General features: G+C 49.1%; 1 protein-coding gene across 2 annotated transcripts in view; it reads left to right on the top strand.

Annotated features, from left to right (window-relative positions):
- Nucleotides 1-19,552, top strand: part of ubxn11 (UBX domain protein 11) — a 175,293-nt gene that overhangs the window by 107,304 nt on the left and 48,437 nt on the right. For both annotated transcript variants that reach the window (XM_072501011.1, XM_072501012.1), the window contains one exon: nt 16,459-16,606. In XM_072501011.1, coding sequence (XP_072357112.1) covers nt 16,459-16,606 — 148 coding nt within the window. The remainder of the gene's footprint in view (nt 1-16,458; nt 16,607-19,552) is intronic.

The following is a 19,552-nucleotide window of genomic DNA, read 5'->3' as shown; positions in this document are numbered from 1 at the left end:
TACAGATTTTCCTGTATAGGAGGTGGTATGTCATTGTGTGTGCTCTTTTTTCATTCATCTGGCAAGCGGACACTCAAGATAGTATCAGTAACACCTACAAAATGAACCAGAAAAAACCTGACGAGACAGTAAAAACATTAGCCAGGAATCAGTGCTGTCCATTCTACAGTAGCCCGCACCCCACTTCCAGTTGCCATACTGGGATACGAATGGAGAATGAGAGCAGGATCAGTCTCAGCTGAGATGCCTTCCAGTGTTGAATAGCATACTACTGACTTTGGTTCAAGCATGAATGAGCATTGTGGCTGGGCTTGCAGAGTGGCGACCGTACCCCTGGAACTAATCCTCAGCACAATTGATTGGCCTCAGCCCTGGAGTCAGAATGTTTCTTCGCATTCCTGTCAGCACTTGATGAACTTTGTTTTTTTTTTAATAAACATTTTATTGAGGTATTTTTGGTATTGTAACAACAACAAAATTGACAATGTACATGAAACGATAAACACAGTGCAAAAGCCGACTCCCTTCCTTACAGATCCCACCTTTATTAACCCCCTACCCTAAGCTAAACTAACCCCCCCCCCTTCTGCTGACGATTAATTTTCCGCGAAGAAGTCGACAAACGGTTGCCACCTCCGGGTGAACCCTAACAGTGACCCTCTCAAAGCGAACTTGATTTTCTCCAAACAGAGAAAGCTAGCCATGCCCGATAGCCAGGTCTCCGACTTCGGGGGATTTGAGTCCCTCCAAGCTAATAGTATCCGTCTCCAGGCTACCAGGGAAGCAAAAGCTAGAACATCTGCCTCTTTCTCCTCCTGGATTCCCGGGTCTTCCGACACCCTGAAAATCGCCACCTCTGGACTCAGTGCCACCCTTGCTTTTAACACCGTGGACATGACATCTGCAAACCCCTGCCAAAATCCCCTAAGCTTCGGACATGTCCAGAACATGTGGACATGGTTCGCTGGTCCTCCCGCACATTTTGCACACTGGTCTTCCACCCCAAAGAGTCTGCTCATCCGGGCCACTGTCATGTGAGCCCGATGAACGACCCTAAATTGTATCAGGTTGAGCCTGGCACATGTTGTGGACGCGTTGACTCTAATCAACGCGTCCGCCCATAGACCATCCTCTGTCTCTCCTCCCAGCTCCTTCTCCCACTTGCGCTTCAGCGCCTCGGTCTGCGGGTCCTCTGACCCCATAAGTTCCTTGTAAATGTCAGAGACGCTCCCTTCTCCGACCCACCCTCTGGAAACTACCCTGTCCTGAATCCCCCTTAGCGGTAGGAGCGGGAAGGTTGACACCTGTTTACGGAGGAAGTCCCGCACCTGCAGATACCTGAATTTGTTTCCCCTCGCCAACCCAAACTTCTCCTCCAGCGCCCTCATACTCGGAAAGCTCCCCTCTATAAACATAACCCCCATCCTCTCAATCCCTACTCTCCGCCATATCCGGAACCCCCATCCATGCTTCCCGGGGCAAACTGGTGATTATTACAGATTGGGGACCAGACCGATGCTCCCTCTGCTCCCACACGTCTCCTCCATTGCCCCCAGACTCTCCTGATGTACTTTGTTGAATGAGCAGAATCATGTTATCCAGTTGATTAGTTTAGTTGGTCCCATAAGCCTCGACCATAAGTTTGAGAGTGCCTGCATTTATTTGTCTTATGGTTAATTCTGACACTTCCAGTTGTGACCATGGAGTAAGTGGTCACATACAGGACAGCTCCTGCTTAAAGTCCCAGAAAAGAGCTCTTTTTACCTGGTACTGGGTGGAATTTTGATGAAAAGGTGTAGGTGAATGTTAAAGGAGTAATTTCCCCCGGGAGTGGTACGTCTTCTGATCACCAGACCCGGCAGAAAACAGTGAGAGATTTGGCTGAAAAGTTGGAACCGAGTTCTGCTGCTGCAGCAACAGCAAAAAACACTTTAAACATCCAGCTGGGGGAAGGGTTGATGCAAGCGGGAAGGCCCCAAATGGAGGAGCTGATGGCATTGATCATTCCATCAACAGAGGAAAGAAATGAGTGAGGATTGCTCAAAGGCTATTGAAAAAGCGGTGACACCCCTGAAGAGTTCTCTGGAACGGGTGGAGAAGTGTTTGGAGGCACAGGGGTCGCAGATTCGGGAGATTGAAGGAGTGATCTCGGACCACAGCGATCGTGTGGTGGCTCTGGAGGCAGAGGTGGGGCTCCTAGGGGACCTGTGTAAATGTTGAGGGCAAAGGTAGAAGAGCAGGAGAATGCCTCGAGAAGGCAGAACCTGCGAATAGTGGGCCCGCCTGAAGGAGTGGAAGGTGTGAGTGCCAGGAGATACGTCTCAAAGATGCTGGCGGGCTGGTGGTGGAAGAGGTGCTAGATAAGCGGTGCGCAGGGGCCTTCTGGGAGGTGAGTAGCGACTTTAAAACCACTTACCTTTACAGGAGCAGCCCTTTGGATTTCGGCGGCAGCGGTGCGCAGGGGCCTTCTGGGAGGTGAGTAGCGACTTTAAAACCACTTACCTTTACATGAGCAGGCCTTTGGATTTCGGCGGCAGCGGTGCGCAGGGGCCTTCTGGGAGGTGAGTAGCGACTTTAAAACCACTTACCTTTACAGGAGCAGCCCTTTGGATTTCGGCGGCAGCGGTGCGCAGGGGCCTTCTGGGAGGCGAGTAGCGACTTTAAAACCACTTACCTTTACATGAGCAGCCCTTTGGATTTCGGCGGCAGCGGTGCGCAGGCGCCTTCTGGGAGGTGAGTAGCGACTTTAAAACCACTTACCTTTACAGGAGCAGCCCTTTGGATTTCGGCGGCAGCGGTGTGCAGGGGCCTTCTGGGAGGTGAGTAGCGACTTTAAAACCACTTACCTTTACAGTTTGGATTTCGGCGGCAGCGGTGCGCAGGGGCCTTCTGGGAGGTGAGTAGTGAATTTAAAAACCCTTACCTGGTCCCGTGTCTGTTCTTCTTTTCTGTTTTATTTGTTTTTATATAAGGCGGGAACCGGAAGTTCGACCCGCGGACCTCTGGGAAGTCCCCCCCCCCCCAACCAATAAATTCTGTTGGAGAGGAAACCTGAGACACTACACGTGTAGTGTCTCCCACCCCCCCTCCTCCTCTAACCTAATAATAAGACCCATTGGTGTGAGGTAAGTGCCATATTATATTATTATTATATTATTAGCATTGTGCAGGTCAAGGTTCGGAGGTGGAGGAGCAGTCTCTGTCAGCGAGAGAACCTGAGGACATCTAAGACACTCAGAAGGAAAGAAGGTAAGTAAGTGATTTTTACTTATTTTTACTTTTATACCTTTTTTCAAATTGTGTGTGTCGGGGGGAAACTGAAGTGACATCACAGAAAACCTGTGGCCAGAGTGGCTAGTATTTGGTAACTAATTAAACATAATAACTTAATTATAATTTAGAGGGATATCTAAGCCAGAGATCGGAGAGTACTATAGTTAGCTATCGCATTTCTATTAGAAATCTAGTGCTAGGAAACAGATAGTTGACAGTAACTTTGAAATTTAAAAAATATATATTTTTTTAAAAAAAGACAAATTTTAATTTTAATTAATTGACGCAATGTCAGTTAGAGGGGTGCTGTGCTCTGACTGTGAGATGTGGCAGGTCCGGGAGGCTTCCAGCGTCCCGGATGGCTTCATCTGCAGAAAGTGCACCCAATTGGAGCTCCTCACAGACCGCATGGTTCGGTTGGAGCAGCAATTGGATGCACTTCGGAGCATGCAGGTGGCGGAAAGCGTCATAGATCGCAGTTATGTAAATGTGGTCACACCCAAGTTGCAGGCAGAGAAATGGGTGACCACCAGAAAGGGCAGGCAGTCAGTGCAGGAATCCCCTGTGGTTGTCCCCCTCTCGAACAGATATACCCCTTTGAATACTGTCGGGGGAGATAGCCTATCAGGGGAAAACAGCAGCAGCCAGAGCAGTGGCACCACGGCTGGCTCTGATGTTCAGAAGGGAGGGTCAAAGCGCAGAAGAGTAATAGTAATGGGGACTCTATAGTCAGGGGCACAGATAGGCGTTTCTGTGGACGTGAAAGAGACTCCAGGATGGTATGTTGCCTCCCTGGTGCCAGGGTCCAGGATGTCTCCGAACGGGGAGAGGGCATCCTGAAGGGGGAGGGCAAACAGGCAGAGGTCGTTGTACATATTGGTACTAACGACATAGGCAGGAAGGGGCATGAGGTCCTGCAGCAGGAGTTCAGGGAGCTAGGCAGAAAGTTAAAAGACAGGACCTCGAGGGTTGTAATCTCGGGATTACTCCCTGTGCCACGTGCCAGTGAGACTAGAAATAGGAAGATAGAGTAGCTAAACACGTGGCTAAACAGCTGGTGTAGGAGGGAGGGTTTCCATTATCTGGACCACTGGGAGCTCTTCCGGGGCAGGTGTGACCTGTATAAGATGGACGGGTTGCATCTAAACCGGAGAGGCATAAATATCCTGGCCGCGAGGTTTGCTAGTGTCACACGGGAGGGTTTAAACTAGTATGGCAGGGGGGTGGGCATGGGAGCAATAGGTCAGAAGGTGAGAGCATTGAGGGAGAACTAGGGAATAGGGACAGTGTGGTTCTGAGGCAGAGCAGACAGGGAGAAGTTGCTGAACACAGCGGGTCTGGTGGCCTGAAGTGCATATGTTTTAATGCAAGGAGCATTACGGGTAAGGCAGATGAACTTAGAGCTTGGATTAGTACTTGGAACTATGATGTTGTTGCCATTACAGAGACCTGGTTGAGGGAAGGGCAGGATTGGCAGCTAAACGTTCCAGGATTTAGATGTTTCAGGCGGGATAGAGGGGGATGTAAAAGGGGAGGTGGAGTTGCGCTACTTGTTCGGGAGAATATCACAGCTGTACTGCGAGAGGACACCTCAGAGGGCAGTGAGGCTATATGGGTAGAGATCAGGAATAAGAAGGGTGCAGTCACAATGTTGGGGGTATACTACAGGCCTCCCAACAGCCAGCGGGAGATAGAGGAGCAGATAGACAGATTTTGGAAAAGAGTAAAAACAACAGGGTTGTGGTGATGGGAGACTTCAACTTCCCCAATATTGACTGGGACTCACTTAGTGCCAGGGGCTTAGACGGGGTGGAGTTTGTAAGGAGCATCCAGGAGGGCTTCTTAAAACAATATGCAGAGAGTCCAACTAGGGAAGGGGCGGTACTGGACCTGGTATTGGGGAATGAGCCCGGCCAGGTGGTAGATGTTTCAGTAGGGGAGCATTTCGGTAACAGTGACCACAATTCAGTAAGTTTTAAAGTACTGGTGGACAAGGATAAGAGTGGTCCGAGGATGAATGTGCTAAATTGGGGGAAGGCTAATTATAACAATATTAGGCGGGAACTGAAGAACATAGATTGGGGGCGGATGTTTGAGGGCAAATCGAAATCTGACATGTGGGAGGCTTTCAAGTGGCAGTTGAAAGGAATACAGGACCGGCATGTTCCTGTGAGGAAGAAAGATAAATACTGCAATTTTCGGGAACCTTGGATGACGAGTGATATTGTAGACCTCGTCAAAAAGCAAAAGGAGGCATTTGTCAGGGCTAAAAGGCTGGGAACAGACGAAGCCTGCGTGGAATATAAGGAAAGTAGGAAGGAACTTAAGCAAGGAATCAGGAGGGCTAGAAGGGGTCACGAAAAGTCATTGGCAAATAGGGTTAAGGAAAATCCCAAGGCTTTTTACACGTACATAAAAAGCAAGAGGGTAGCCAGGGAAAGGGTTGGCCCACTGAAGGATAGGCAAGGGAATCTATGTGTGGAGCCAGAGGAAATGGGCGAGGTACTAAATGAATACTTTGCATCAGTATTCACCAAAGAGAAGGAATTGGTAGATGTTGAGTCTGGAGAAGGGGGTGTAGATAGCCTGGGTCACATTGTGATCCAAAAAGACGAGGTGTTGAGTGTCTTAAAAAATATTAAGGTAGATAAGTCCCCAGGGCCTGATGGGATCTACCCCAGAATACTGAAGGAGGCTGGAGAGGAAATTGCTGAGGCCTTGACAGAAATCTTTGGATCCTCGCTGTCTTCAGGGGATGTCCCGGAGGACTGGAGAATAGCCAATGTTGTTCCACTGTTTGAGAAGGGTAGCAAGGATAATCCTGGGAACTACAGGCCGGCGAGCCTTACTTCAGTGGTAGGGAAATTACTGGAGAGAATTCTTCGAGACAGGATCTGTCCTGTATGTGACCACTTACTCCATGATCACAACTGGAAGTGTCAGAATTAACCATAAGACAAATAAATGCAGGCACTCTCAAACTTATGGTCGAGGCTTATGGGACCAACTAAACTAATCAACTGGATAACAGGATCTACTCCCATTTGGAAGCAAATGGACGTATTAGTGAGAGGCAGCACAGTTTTGTGAAGGGGAGGTCGTGTCTCACTAACTTGATAGAGTTTTTCGAGGAGGTCACTAAGATGATTGAGGCCTTTGTAAGGTCCCTCATGGTAGACTAGTACAAAAGGTGAAGTCACACGGGATCAGGGGTGAGCTGGCAAGGAGGATACAGAACTGGCTCGGCCATAGAAGGCAGAGAGTAGCAATGGAGGGATGCTTTTCTAATTGGAGGGCTGTGACCAGTGGTGTTCCACAGGGATCAGTGCTGGGACCTTTGCTCTTTGTCGTATATATAAATGATTTGGAGGAAAATGTAACTGATCTGATTAGTAAGTTTGCAGACGACACAAAGGTTGGTGGAATTGCGGATAGCGATGAGGACTGTCGGAGGATACAGCAGGATTTAGATTGTCTGGAGACTTGGGCGGAGAGATGGCAGATGGAGTTTAATCCGGACAAATGTGAGGTAATGCATTTTGGAAGGTCTAATGCAGGTAGGGAATATACAGTGAATGGTAGAACCCTCAAGAGTATTGAAAGTCAAAGAGATCTAGGAGTACAGGTCCACAGGTCATTGAAAGGGGCAACACAGGTGGAGAAGGTAGTCAAGAAGGCATACGGCATGCTTGCCTTCATTGGCCGGGACATTGAGTATAAGAATTGGCAAGTCATGTTGCAGCTGTATAGAACCTTAGTTAGGCCACACTTGGAGTATAGTGTTCAATTCTGGTCGCCACACTACCAGAAGGATGTGGAGGCTTTAGAGAGGGTGCAGAAGAGATTTACCAGAATGTTGCCTGGTATGGAGGGCATTAGCTATGAGGAGCGGTTGAATAAACTCGGTTTGTTCTCACTGGAACGAAGGAGGTTGAGGGGAGACCTGATAGAGGTATACAAAATTATGAGGGGCATAGACAGAGTGGATAGTCAGAGGCTTTTCCCCAAGGTAGAGGGGTCAATTACTAGGGGGCATAGGTCTAAGGTGAGAGGGGCAAGGTTTAGAGTAGATGTACGAGGCAAGTTTTTTACGCAGAGGGTAGTGGGTGCCTGGAACTCGCTACCGGAGGAGGTAGTGGAAGCAGGGACGATAGGGACATTTAAGGGGCATCTTGACAAATATATGAATAGGATGGGAATAGAGGGATACGGACCCAGGAAGTGTAGGAGATTGTAGTTTAGTCGGGCAGCATGGTCGGCACGGGCTTGGAGGGCCGAAGGGCCTGTTCCTGTGCTGTACATTTCTTTGTTCTTTGTTCTTTGTTTATAAGGCCCCTGAAGTGGACCCAGTGCACAGGTCTCTGAGGCAGAAGCCTAGAGCTGGGGAGCCGCCGCGGGCGGTGATTGTGAGACTCCACTAATTTGTGGAGAAAGAGAAAATTCTGCGATGGTCCAGGGAGAAGCGTACCTGCGACTGGGAGGGGAATAGCGTCCGAATTTATCAGGGCATCCGAGGCGAGTTGGCAAAAATGTGGAGTGGATGTAGGGATTGGGGGATTTTCGTCTTTTATGGGGGGGGAGGGGTTGCTGTTTAATGTTGAGATTGTAAGGAATTGTAGGGGTGAAAAATTTATGTGGGGATGGATGTTCCTTTCCCCCCTCCTGTTTGAAGGGACTGTTTGTGTTTTTAACATTTGTTAGCTTTTGGAAAAGGCTGCCTGGAGTTCAGGAGAAGTCCTTGTTTGGGTGGGGGAGGGTAAGGTCAGCAGGGAGCCTTCTTCCTTGAGCTGAGGAGTGTGGGGGAGGAAAGGGAGGTCATTGGGAGGTGCCTTTGGGCAGCGGCGGCCGCGCAAGCAGGTTATGCTGGTGAACGGAAGTGAGGTGGTGGGGAAAAGGCCAAGAGGGGTGGCCGGGGGGGGGGGGGGGGGGGGGGGGGAGTGGGGGGGGGGGCGAGGGGAAGGGGTTGCTGCGACGTGGCAGGGCGTGAGAGATGACATGGTCAGGGGCGGAGAAAGGAGCTATCTGCAATGGGCTAGCTATAGGGTGGAATTAAGGGGGCGGGAGTTAAATGGGGAAGATGACAGACAATAGAGGGGATTGGGGGCGTAAGCCTCCGGTAAGGCTGGTAACATGGAATGTCCGAGGACTGAATGGGCCGATTAAAAATTCACGGGTATTCGCGTATCTCAGGAGCCTGAAAGCGGGGGTGGTCTTTCTGTAGGAGACGCACCTCCGTGTGAAGGACCAGATTAGGTTAAGGAACATAGAACATAGAAAAATACAGCACAGAACAGGCCCTTCGGCCCACGATGTTGTGCCGAACCTTTGTCCTAGATTAATCATAGATTATCATTGAATTTACAGTGCAGAAGGAGGCCATTCGGCCCTTTGAGTCTGCACCGGCTCTTGGAAAGCGCACCCTACCCAAACTCAACACTTCCACCCAACACCAAGGGCAATTTGGACATTAAGGGCAATTTATCATTGGCCAATTGACCTAACCCGCACATCTTTGGACTGTGGGAGGAAACCGGAGTACCCGGAGGAAACCCACGCAGACACGGGGAGGACGTGCAGACTCCGCACAGACAGTGACCCAAGCCGGAATCGAACCTGGGACCCTGGAGCTGTGAAGCATTGTGCTATCCACAATGCTACCGTGCTGCCCTTGAGAACAAATAAATCTACACTATCATTTTACTGTAATTCATGTACCTATCCAATAGCTGCTTGAAGGTCCCTAATGTTTCCGACTCAACTACTTCCACAGGCAGTGCATTCCATGCCCCCACTACTCTCTGGGTAAAGAACCTACCTCTGATATCCCTCCTATATCTTCCACCTTTCACCTTAAATTTATGTCCCCTTGTAATGGTTTGTTCCACCCGGGGAAAAAGTCTCACACTGTCTACTCTATCTATTCCCCTGATCATCTTATAAACCTCTATCAAGTCGCCCCTCATCCTTCTCCGTTCTAATGAGAAAAGGCCTAGCACCCTCAACCTTTCCTCGTAAGACCTACTCTCCATTCCAGGCAACATCCTGGTAAATCTTCTTTGCACCTTTTCCAAAGCTTCCACATCCTTCCTAAAATGAGGCGACCAGAACTGTACACAGTACTCCAAATGTGGCCTCACCAAAGTTTTATACAGCTGCATCATCACCTCACGGCTCTTAAATTCAATCCCTCTGTTAATGAACGCGAGCACACCAAAGGCCTTCTTCACAGCTCTATCCACTTGAGTGGCAACTTTCAAAGATGTATGAACATAGACCCCAAGATCTCTCTGCTCCTCCACATTGCCAAGAACTCTACCGTTAACCCTGTATTCCGCATTCATATTTGTCCTTCCAAAATGGACAACCTCACACTTTTCAGGGTTAAACTCCATCTGCCACATCTCAGCCCAGCTCTGCATCCTATCTATGTCTCTTTGCAGCCGACAACAGCCCTCCTTACTATCCACAACTCCACCAATCTTCGTATCGTCTGCAAGTTACTGACCCACCCTTTAACTCCCTCATCCAAGTCATTAATGAAAATCACAAACAGCAGAGGACCCAGAACTGATCCCTGCGGTACGCCACTGATAACTGGGATCCAGGCTGAATATTTGCCATCCACCACCACTCTCTGACTTCTATCGGTTAGCCAGTTCGTTATCCAACTGGCCAAATTTCCCACTATCCCATGCCTCCTTACTTTCTGCATAAGCCTACCATGGGGAACTTTATCAAATGCCTTACTAAAATCCATGTACACTACATCCACTGCTTTACCTTCATCCACATGCTTGGTCACCTCCTCAAAGAATTCAATAAGATTTGTAAGGCAAGACCTACCCCTCACAAATCCGTGCTGACTATCCCTAATCAAGCAGTGTCTTTCCAGATGCTCAGAAATCCTATCCTTCAGTACCCTTTCCATTACTTTGCCTACCACCGAAGTAAGACTAACTGGCCTGTAATTCCCAGGGTTATCCCTATTCCCTTTTTTGAACAGGGGCACGACATCGCCACTCTCCAATCCCCTGGTACCACCCCTGTTGACAGTGAGGACGAAAAGATGATTGCCAACGGCTCTTCAATTTCATCTCTTGCTTCCCATAGAATCCTTGGATATATCCCGTCAGGCCCGGGGGACTTGTCTATCCTCAAGTTTTTCAAAATGCCCAACACATCTTCCTTCCTAACAAGTATTTCCTCGAGCTTACCAATCTGTTTCACACTGTCCTCTCCAACAATATCGTCCCTCTCATTTGTAAATACAGAAGAAAAGTACTCGTTCAAGACCTCTCCTATCTCTTCAGACTCAATACACAATCTCCCGCTACTGTCCTTGATCGGACCTACCCTCGCTCTAGTCATTCTCATATTTCTCACATATGTGTAAAAGGCCTTGGGGTTTTCCTTGATCCTACCCGCCAAAGATTGTTCATGCCCTCTCTTAGCTCACCTAATCCCTTTCTTCAGTTCCCTCCTGGCTATCTTGTATCCCTCCAATGCCCTGTCTGAACCTTGTTTCCTCAGCCTTACATAAGTCACCTTTTTCCTCTTAACAAGACATTCAACCTCTCTTGTCAACCATGGTTCCCTCACTCGACCATCTCTTCCCTGCCTGACAGGGACATACATATCAAGGACACGTAGCACCTGTTCCTTGAACAAGTTCCACATTTCACTTGTGTCCTTCCCTCCCAGCCTATGTTCCCAACTTATGCACTTCAATTCTTGTCTGACAACATCGTATTTACCCTTCCCCCAATTGTAAACCTTGCCCTGTTGCACGTACCTATCCCTCTCCATTACTAAAGTGAAAGTCACAGAATTGTGGTCACTATCTCCAAAATGCTCCCCCACTAACAAATCTATCACTTGCCCTGGCTCATTACCCAGTACTAAATCCAATATTGCCCCTCCTCTGGTCGGACAATCTACATACTGTGTTAGAAAAGCTTCCTGGACACACTGCACAAACACCACCCCATCCAAACTATTTGATCTAAAGAGTTTCCACTCAATATTTGGGAAGTTAAAGTCGCCCATGACTACTACCCTATGATTTCTGCACCTTTCCAAAATCTGTTTCCCAATCTGTTCCTCCACATCTCTGCTACTATTGGGGGGCCTATAGAAAACTCCTAACAAGGTGACTGCTCCTTTCCTATTTCTGACTTCAACCCATACTACCTCAATAGGGTGATACTCCTCGAACTGCCTTTCTGCAGCTGTTATACTATCTCTAATTAATAATGCCACCCCCCCACCTCTTTTACCACCCTCCCTAATCTTATTGAAACATCTATAACCAGGGACCTCCAACAACCATTTCTGCCCCTCTTCTATCCAAGTTTCCGTGATGGCCACCACATCGTAGTCCCAAGTACCGATCCATGCCTTAAGTTCACCCACCTTATTCCTGATGCTTCTTGCGTTGAAGTATACACACTTCAACCCATCTCCGTGCCTGCAAGTACTCTCCTTTGTCAGTGTTCCCTTCCCCACTGCCTCATTACACGCTTTGGCGTCCTGAATATCGGCTACCTTAGTTGCTGGACTACAAATCCGGTTCCCATTCCCCTGCCAAATTAGTTTAAACCCTCCCGAAGAGTACTAGAAAACCTCCCTCAAAGGATATTGGTGCCCCTCTGGTTCAGATGCAACCCGTCCTGCTTGTACAGGTCCCACCTTCCCCAGAATGCGCTCCAATTATCCAAATACCTGAAGCCCTCCCTCCTACACCATTCCTGCAGCCACGTGTTCAACTGCACTCTCTCCCTATTCCTAGCCTCGCTATCACGTGGCACCGGCAACAAACCAGAGATGACAACTCTGTCTGTCCTGGCTTTTAACTTCCAGCCTAACTCCCTAAACTTGTTTATTACCTCCACACCCCTTTTCCTACCTATGTCGTTGGTACCAATGTGCACCACGACTTCTGGCTGCTCCCCCTCCCCCTTAAGGATCCTGAAGACACGATCCGAGACATCCCTGGCCCTGGCACCCGGGAGGCAACATACCTTCCGGGAGTCTCGCTCGCGACCACAGAATCTCCTATCTATTCCCCTAACCATTGAATCTCCTACAACTATTGCTTTTCTATTCTCCCCCCTTCCCTTCTGAGCCCCAGAGCCAGACTCAATGCCAGAGACCTGGCCGCTAGGGCCTTCCCACGGTAGGTCATCCCCCCCAACAGCATCCAAAACGGTATACTTGTTTTGAAGGGGAACGGCCACGAGGTGGGTGGGTCAGGCAGGTTTTTCACTCGGGGTTTGATTTGAAATCGAGGGGAGTGACGATTTTAATGAGCAAAAAAATGGCATTTGTGAGTGCGAAGGCGATGAAGGATCCATGTGGGAGATATGTGATTGTGAGTGGGGTATTGGAAGAGGCACCGGTGGTGTTGGTAAATGTGCATGCCCCAAATTGGGATGATGTGGGTTTTATGAGGGGGTTGCTGGCAGCGATCCCGGATTTGGCCACGCACCGGTTAATCATGGGAGGAGATTCTAAGTGTGTCCTGGAGCGGAGGGTGGATAGGTCGGGCTACAGGTCGATGGGTGGGGTACGAATGGCGAGGGAGCTGGGGAGGTTTATGGAGAGGATGGGTATGGTGGATCCATGGCGTTTTCAGAACCCAGGGGGAAGGGAGTATTCCTTCTTTTCACATGTCTATAAGGTGTATTCGAGGATTGATTACTTTGTAGTGAGACGGGAGATTTTGGTTGGGGTGGAGGGGGCAGAGTATGTGGGGATAGTTATCTCGGACCATGCACCCAACTGGCTGGAGATTCGGTTTAGAACAGGGTGAGAACAGAAGCCGGGGTGGAGGTTTGACTCGGGGTTGTTGGCAGATGGAGATTTTTGTGATAAAGTGCGGGCAGCAATGAAGGAGTATGTGAAGTTGAATCAGAATGGGGAGGTGTCGGCGGCCATTTTTTGGGAAGCACTGAAGGCAGTGGTCCGGGGGAAATTATTTTGTTTACGGTTCGTGCGGATAAGGAAAGGAGGGTGGAACATGACCGTCTAGTGAGCGAGATAGTGGAGGTGGACAGGGAATATTCAAGGGTGTCCACCGTGGAGGGAGTGGCGAGGCGGAAAAAGTTGCAGGGGCACTTTTACAGGCTGACACTGGGGAGGGCGGTAGGGCAACTGCGCCGGGCAAGAGGGGTGCAATGTGAATATGGGGAGAAGGCGGAAGCAGGTTGTTCAGGGAAATATTGCATATATGGACTGGGGCTGGGGATGTGGTGTCGGAGCCAGGGAAGATAAATTCGGTATTTAGGGAATACTACCAGAGACTTTACGAGGCGGACCCGGGAGCAGAGGAGGAGGACATGGGGCGGTTTCTGGATGAGCTGGAATTTCCCTAGGTGGAGGAAGCAAGGAGGCAGGCATTGGAGGAGCCCCTGGGGCTGAGGGAGGTGCTGGACAGTATCAGGGATATGAAGTCGGGGAAGGCCCCTGGGCTGGATGGGTACCCGGCGGAATTTTATACGGAATTTGCGATGGTCCTGGTACCACTTCTGTTGGGGGCGTTTAATGAAGCACTGGAGAAAGGGGAGTTGCCGGAGACGAAGACGTAGGCAGTAATCACACTAATTCCCAAAAAAGGGAAGGATCCGGTAGAATGTGGGTCGTATAGAGTCATATCACTATTGAACACGGATGTGGAAGTATTGGCTAAGTTGTTGGCGGGGAAAATGGCGGACTCTATCCTAGGGGTGGTTGCAGAAGATCAAACAGGCTTTGTGAAGAGCAGGCAGCTCGCGAGTAATGTAAGACGGCTGTTGAATGTGGTGATGAATTACCAGAGGTGGTGGTGTCCATGGACGCAGAGAAGGCATTTGATCGGGTGGAGTGGCGGTACTTGTTCAAAGTTTTGGGAAGGTTTGGTTTTGGGCCGAGATTTGTGGCATGGGTGCGTTTGCTATATGTGGCGCCAAGAGCGAGGGTGAGGACGAATGATATGAGCTCACGAAGTTTTGACTTACATAAGGGTACGAGGCAGGGGTGCCCACTGTCACTGTTGCTGTTTGCTCTGGCAGTAGAGCTGTTGGCAATGGCTCTCAGGGGATCGGCAGAGTTGCGGGTGATTGTGAGGGGACAGAGGGAGCATCGGGTGTCGCCCTATGCCGATGACATCTTGCTGTATGTTTCGGATCCATTGGAGAGTATGGGGAGGATTATGGGCCTGCTGGGAGGTATGGAGGGTTCTCGGGGTACAAACGGAATGTAGAGAAAAGCAAGGTATTCCCGGTGAATGAGCTGGGACAGCAGGCAAATTTAGGGGGATGCCATTTACGGTAGCGGGAAATAGGTTTAGGTATTTGGGGATTCAGATAGCGAGGGAATGGACGGGGCTCCACAAGTGGAACTTAACAAAGCTGGTGGATGAGGCCTAGGAGGATCTTAGGAGGTAGGATACACTGCACTTAACGTTGGCGGGGAGGGTCCAAGTGTGAAAATGAATTTTCTGCCAAAGTTCTTGTTTATCTTTTTGGCTCACCTGATCTTTATACCAAAGGCCTTTTTTTGAAACGTGGACACGAATGTGCCGATGGTGGGGAGGACCCTGTTACAGAGGCAGAGGCAGCACGGGGGATTGGCGGTGCCAAACCTGCTTCATTATTATTGGGCAGCGAATGTGGACAAGGTGCAGCGGTGGTGGGACGGAGAAGGGGTAGAGTGGGTTAGGATGGAGGAGGAATCTTGTAAGGGGTCTAGTTTGAGGGCCATGGTGACGGCAGCTTTGCCAATGGCTCCAAGTAGGTATTCAGGGAGTCCAATGGTGCAGTCCACAGTGACAATATGGAATCAGTGAGGAGGCATTTTATGATGGATGGGATGTTGGTGCTAACGCCGCTGTGCGAGAATCATGGTTTTGAGCCGGGGGGGGAGGGGGGGGGGGGGGTGGATAGTGTATATAGGAGGTGGAGAGAAGTGGGGCTGGCCAAGGTAAGGGATCTGTATTTGGAGGAAGGCTTGGTCAGTCTGGAAGAGCTAAGGGAGAGCATAGGGCTGCCGATGGGGAGTGAGTTCAGGTATCTGCAGTCTTTGCGCAAAAGGTTGGAGAGGGTTCCTTCGGTTGGCGGAATGCACCCTGCTGGAGCGACTGCTGCTTTCATATGTGAAAGGGGGGGAAGAATTGGGGATGTACAGAAGTGGCTGGAGGAGCAGGGAGACGAGCGGGTGGTGAAGATCAAGGAGAAATGGGAAGCGGAGTTGAGGGGGGAGATCAATAGGGGAGTATGGAGTGAGGCACTGTGTAGGGTAAACGGGACCTCCTCCTGTGCAAGGATGACCCTGATACAGTTTATGGTGGTGCACAGGGTGCATATGACTCAGGGGAGAATCAGTGGGTTCTTTCAGAGAGTAGCAGATGAGTGTGAGAGGTGTGGGCGGGGGCCAGCGAATTACGTGCACATGTTTTGGGGTTGCGAAAAATTGGGAAGATTCTGGGCGGGAATGTCCACGGTCTTAGCCAGAGTAGTGGAGGAGGAGGTGGACCCGGACCCTTTGTTGGCGATATTTGGGGTTTCAGAGAAGCCGGAGCTCGTGGAGAGGAGGGAGGCCGATGTCGTGGCCTTCGCCTCTCTGATTGCACGGCGGTGAATTTTGCTGGAGTGGCGGTCGGCATCGCCACCGGGGGTAGCGGCTTGGTTGGGTGACTTGTACGACTTCCTGTGGCTGGAGAAAATAACGTATGAGTTAAGGGGCTCAGCAGGGGGGGTTTGAGAAAATGTGGGGGATGTTTGTGACCGTGTTTGAGGAGCTGTTCGTCGCAGAGGGGTGGGGGAGGGGCAGGGGGGTGCGCGGTGAAAAAGGGGAAAAATCTGTACAGACTGTATAGTTGATTGTTGATTGTTGGGAAGTATGTTTACCAGGGTGTTTATTGGCTGTAACCTGCTTTGATACATGTTTGTAATAAAATACATTTTCTTTTAAATGGCTACTTCTGCAAGGAGCCACGGATCAGTCATCAATTCAGGTCATGTTGGAGATTGTGGTTTTTGGGGCTATAGGGTCAGCTCCAAGGCAGGATGGGGCACCGTGGTCCTCTATTTGGGGGACATTTTTGTTGAATAAAATGCAGTAATTTCCCAAAAGTCAACAGGAGGTACTGCAAGTACATTGAAGCCACATCTAACCTGCAATGGTCTTTGTGGTTTGCGGCCTGACTAGGTAACTGACAAGAGAGACGTGATCTTCCGGGACAGGCGGTTACATGCAGAATTCCCCGGCGTGGGACAAACTATAGGCGGGGGTCGTATCCCCAGAGTCTCGGCACAGCAAGATTCCAAGCTTGTAAAGGAGACGAGCGAAATTCCAGGTGGGTATGAGTGCACAATTGCATCTGGATGAACTGTAGCAGGGTATTCACTCGGGCTGTTTATAAAAAGGCACCAGACTTTGGCAAGCTGGCTGGCACCTCATGTACTGACTGCATTTATGGTGGTTTTGCAAGTTTGACATCCAAAACACTGCCTACATTTTAGGAAGAGTAAAATGGTCAGCAGTCTTACCCCTTTTTCAGAGATTAGCCTATGTCACCCACCTTCTCATCATGTCTCTCAAACACCTCTAGAAACATATCAAATTGGGGTCAATATTCAACTTACGCGGGACATAAAATAAACAGAAGTGGATTGGCCACCAGATATATATGTGCCCATTAAATACCTGCCAGCCGCAAACCCTGCTCCTTATACAACTCTCTCGTCACACAGCACCTGATTTTTCTTATCCACTGAAGTTGATGAAAAGGAGAGTTCTGAATTTCACCCAGCTGATAAAAACTAGACTTCACCGGTTTAAAAGAGGTGCAGGATACTTGGTCCCCTGAAATTGGCTGTGACTGTGCCTGTTTCATGCCCATCCTCTGTCCCAAAGCCTTCCAAAGTCATCCCCAATAACAGCAACTTGTATTTAAATAGTACTGTAAGACACCATTCCGGCAGCCTACAGGTTTAAGATTCTTATACTTGAGACTTTTGAGAAATACTCAGGACATGCAAGTTTCAACCAGAAGATTTTATTGTGTCTTCAAGACAGATTCAAAACGATCACCACACAATTTAATGTTAGTTATAAAAACACTACAGTGTGGACAGTACATCAATAATGATATTAAGGACAACTGTACGTACAGCTCCCAGTGGATGAACATCCAGTGTTGGTTGTTGGTTCTCACTTGGCTAATTTACTGCCTTCTGTCTGCAGCTTACCAAAGAGTTACCCATAAGGAGTTATCCACCCGAGTCAAATAACTTGGTAGTTGAATGGGCAAATCACTCTATACTGACTGCAGTGCTGAGATTTTACAGTCACTGTCTTTATACAGTTGACTGTCTATCAGCTCAGGCTGCTTGGGGAGCAGCTCCTTATCCGCCGATGTTCAGCTAGACTCAGCTGCATTGATATTCTTCAAAATGTGTTCACGTCTTCAGCCTGCCAGCGAGTGTTAGTTGTTAGTATCTTATCTGAACTGGTTTCAATTCGTTAATTCTCAAGGTCTATTCCCTCATTTCAAACACTGATGTCTCCTAAGGCTATTATGGCACAGACAGAGATCATTCAGCCTGTCAAGTCCATGTCATCTCTTTCAAGAGCAATCCAATCTGCCCATTTCCTCTGCTGTATCCCTCTAGTCTAACAAATTTATTTCCCTCAGGTCCCACTATCTTCCTGGACAATGAGTTTTGGATCATTACCACAAGCTGCATAAATATGTGCCACCTCACATTCCCCCTGCATCTCAGTTTTGAACTCCTTACCTGAGAAAGGACGTACTGGCGCTGGAGGGTGTGCAGAGGAGATTCACTAGGTTAATCCCAGAGTTGAGGGGATTGGATTACGAGGCGAGGTTGAGAAGTCTGGGACTGTACTTGTTGGAATTTAGAAGGATGTGGGGGCAGGGTGTTGGGGGGGGGGGGGGGGGGGTGGATTTTATAGAAACATATAAAATTATGAAGGGAATAGATAGGATAGATGCGGGCAGGTTGTTTCCACTAGCGGGTGACAGCAGAACTAGGGGGCTTCGCCTCAAAATAAGGGGAAGTAGATTTAGGACTGAGTTTAGGAGGAACTTCTTCACCCAAAGTGTTGTGATCTATGGAATTCCCTGCCCAGTGAAGCAGTTGAGGCTCCTTCATTAAATGTTTTCAAGATAAAGATCAATAGTTTTTTTAAGAATAAAGGGATTAAGGGTTATGGTGTTCGGGCCGGAAAGTGGAACTGAGTCCACAAAAGATCAGCCATGATCTCATTGAATGCGGAGCTGCTCGAAGGGCCAGATGGCCTACTCCTGCTCCTAGTTCTTATGTTCTTATGTTCCTCCAAATATTTAAATTTGTGTCTGCTCTTGTCTTTGTACTATCAGATAATGGGAACAAATTTCTTTTGTCTACCTTTTCTAAACCTGCCATCGTGTAGTAAAACTCAATTAAAGCTCAATCTCCTTTGCTTTAGGGAGAACAACCCCAGCTTCTCCAACCTAACCTTATAGCTAAAATCCCTTATCTCAAGAACACTTAAGGAAGGCCTGTGATAGGGTGAAAGACATCCATCCCTGGCTCCACACCTATTGGATTTCTAACGTTTCCCAATTCCAAAGAAAAGCGCAGACCTGATGCAGCTGGATTCTCCGTTCCTGAGACTAAGTGTTGACACTGGGGCAGGATTTGTGGTCTTCCACGACAGCAAAACTGGCACTGCACCTAGACTGATTCAGCTACTGTTAAGCAGCTTGCACCGGCGCCACGTGGAACACAATCGATTCCAATGAGAAACGGTGCCAAGCTGACAAGCTGCAGCCATATTTACTCACCGCACACACTCATCCCACCCAGCCAACAAGATGGCACTGATTGCACTGGAGCATGCCCATACTGATGGGTCAACTGGGGCCACAGGGCACATAGGGGGGTGGCATGGGGGGGGGGGGGGGGACACCCATACCCCCTGTGGCTCTAAGTTCACAGTGGGCAGTCAGCGGCGAGCGCAGCTGCATGGCTACATTGCAGGTTGCAGCAATGGTGATCCGTGCCCGTCCACCCCGACTCCACAGCCAACCCCTGGCCAACCCCGCTAATTCCCCTGACCCTGGCAGAAACCCCCCGGCCAGCGGCACAACTGTCAGCAAACTATGGCAATGTTGGACACTTTCCTACCCGCTCTCTCTGCCTTAGCAGCCAAGGCACCTGTTTCACAACCTTTTTTTAAAAAACATTTTATTAAGGCATTTATGGTTTTATAATAAACGATACAAATACAAATG

This window comes from Scyliorhinus torazame, chromosome 1 (genome assembly GCF_047496885.1).
Source record: "Scyliorhinus torazame isolate Kashiwa2021f chromosome 1, sScyTor2.1, whole genome shotgun sequence".
Taxonomy (NCBI): domain Eukaryota; kingdom Metazoa; phylum Chordata; class Chondrichthyes; order Carcharhiniformes; family Scyliorhinidae; genus Scyliorhinus; species Scyliorhinus torazame.
This window is presented reverse-complemented; position numbering and strand designations above follow the sequence as displayed.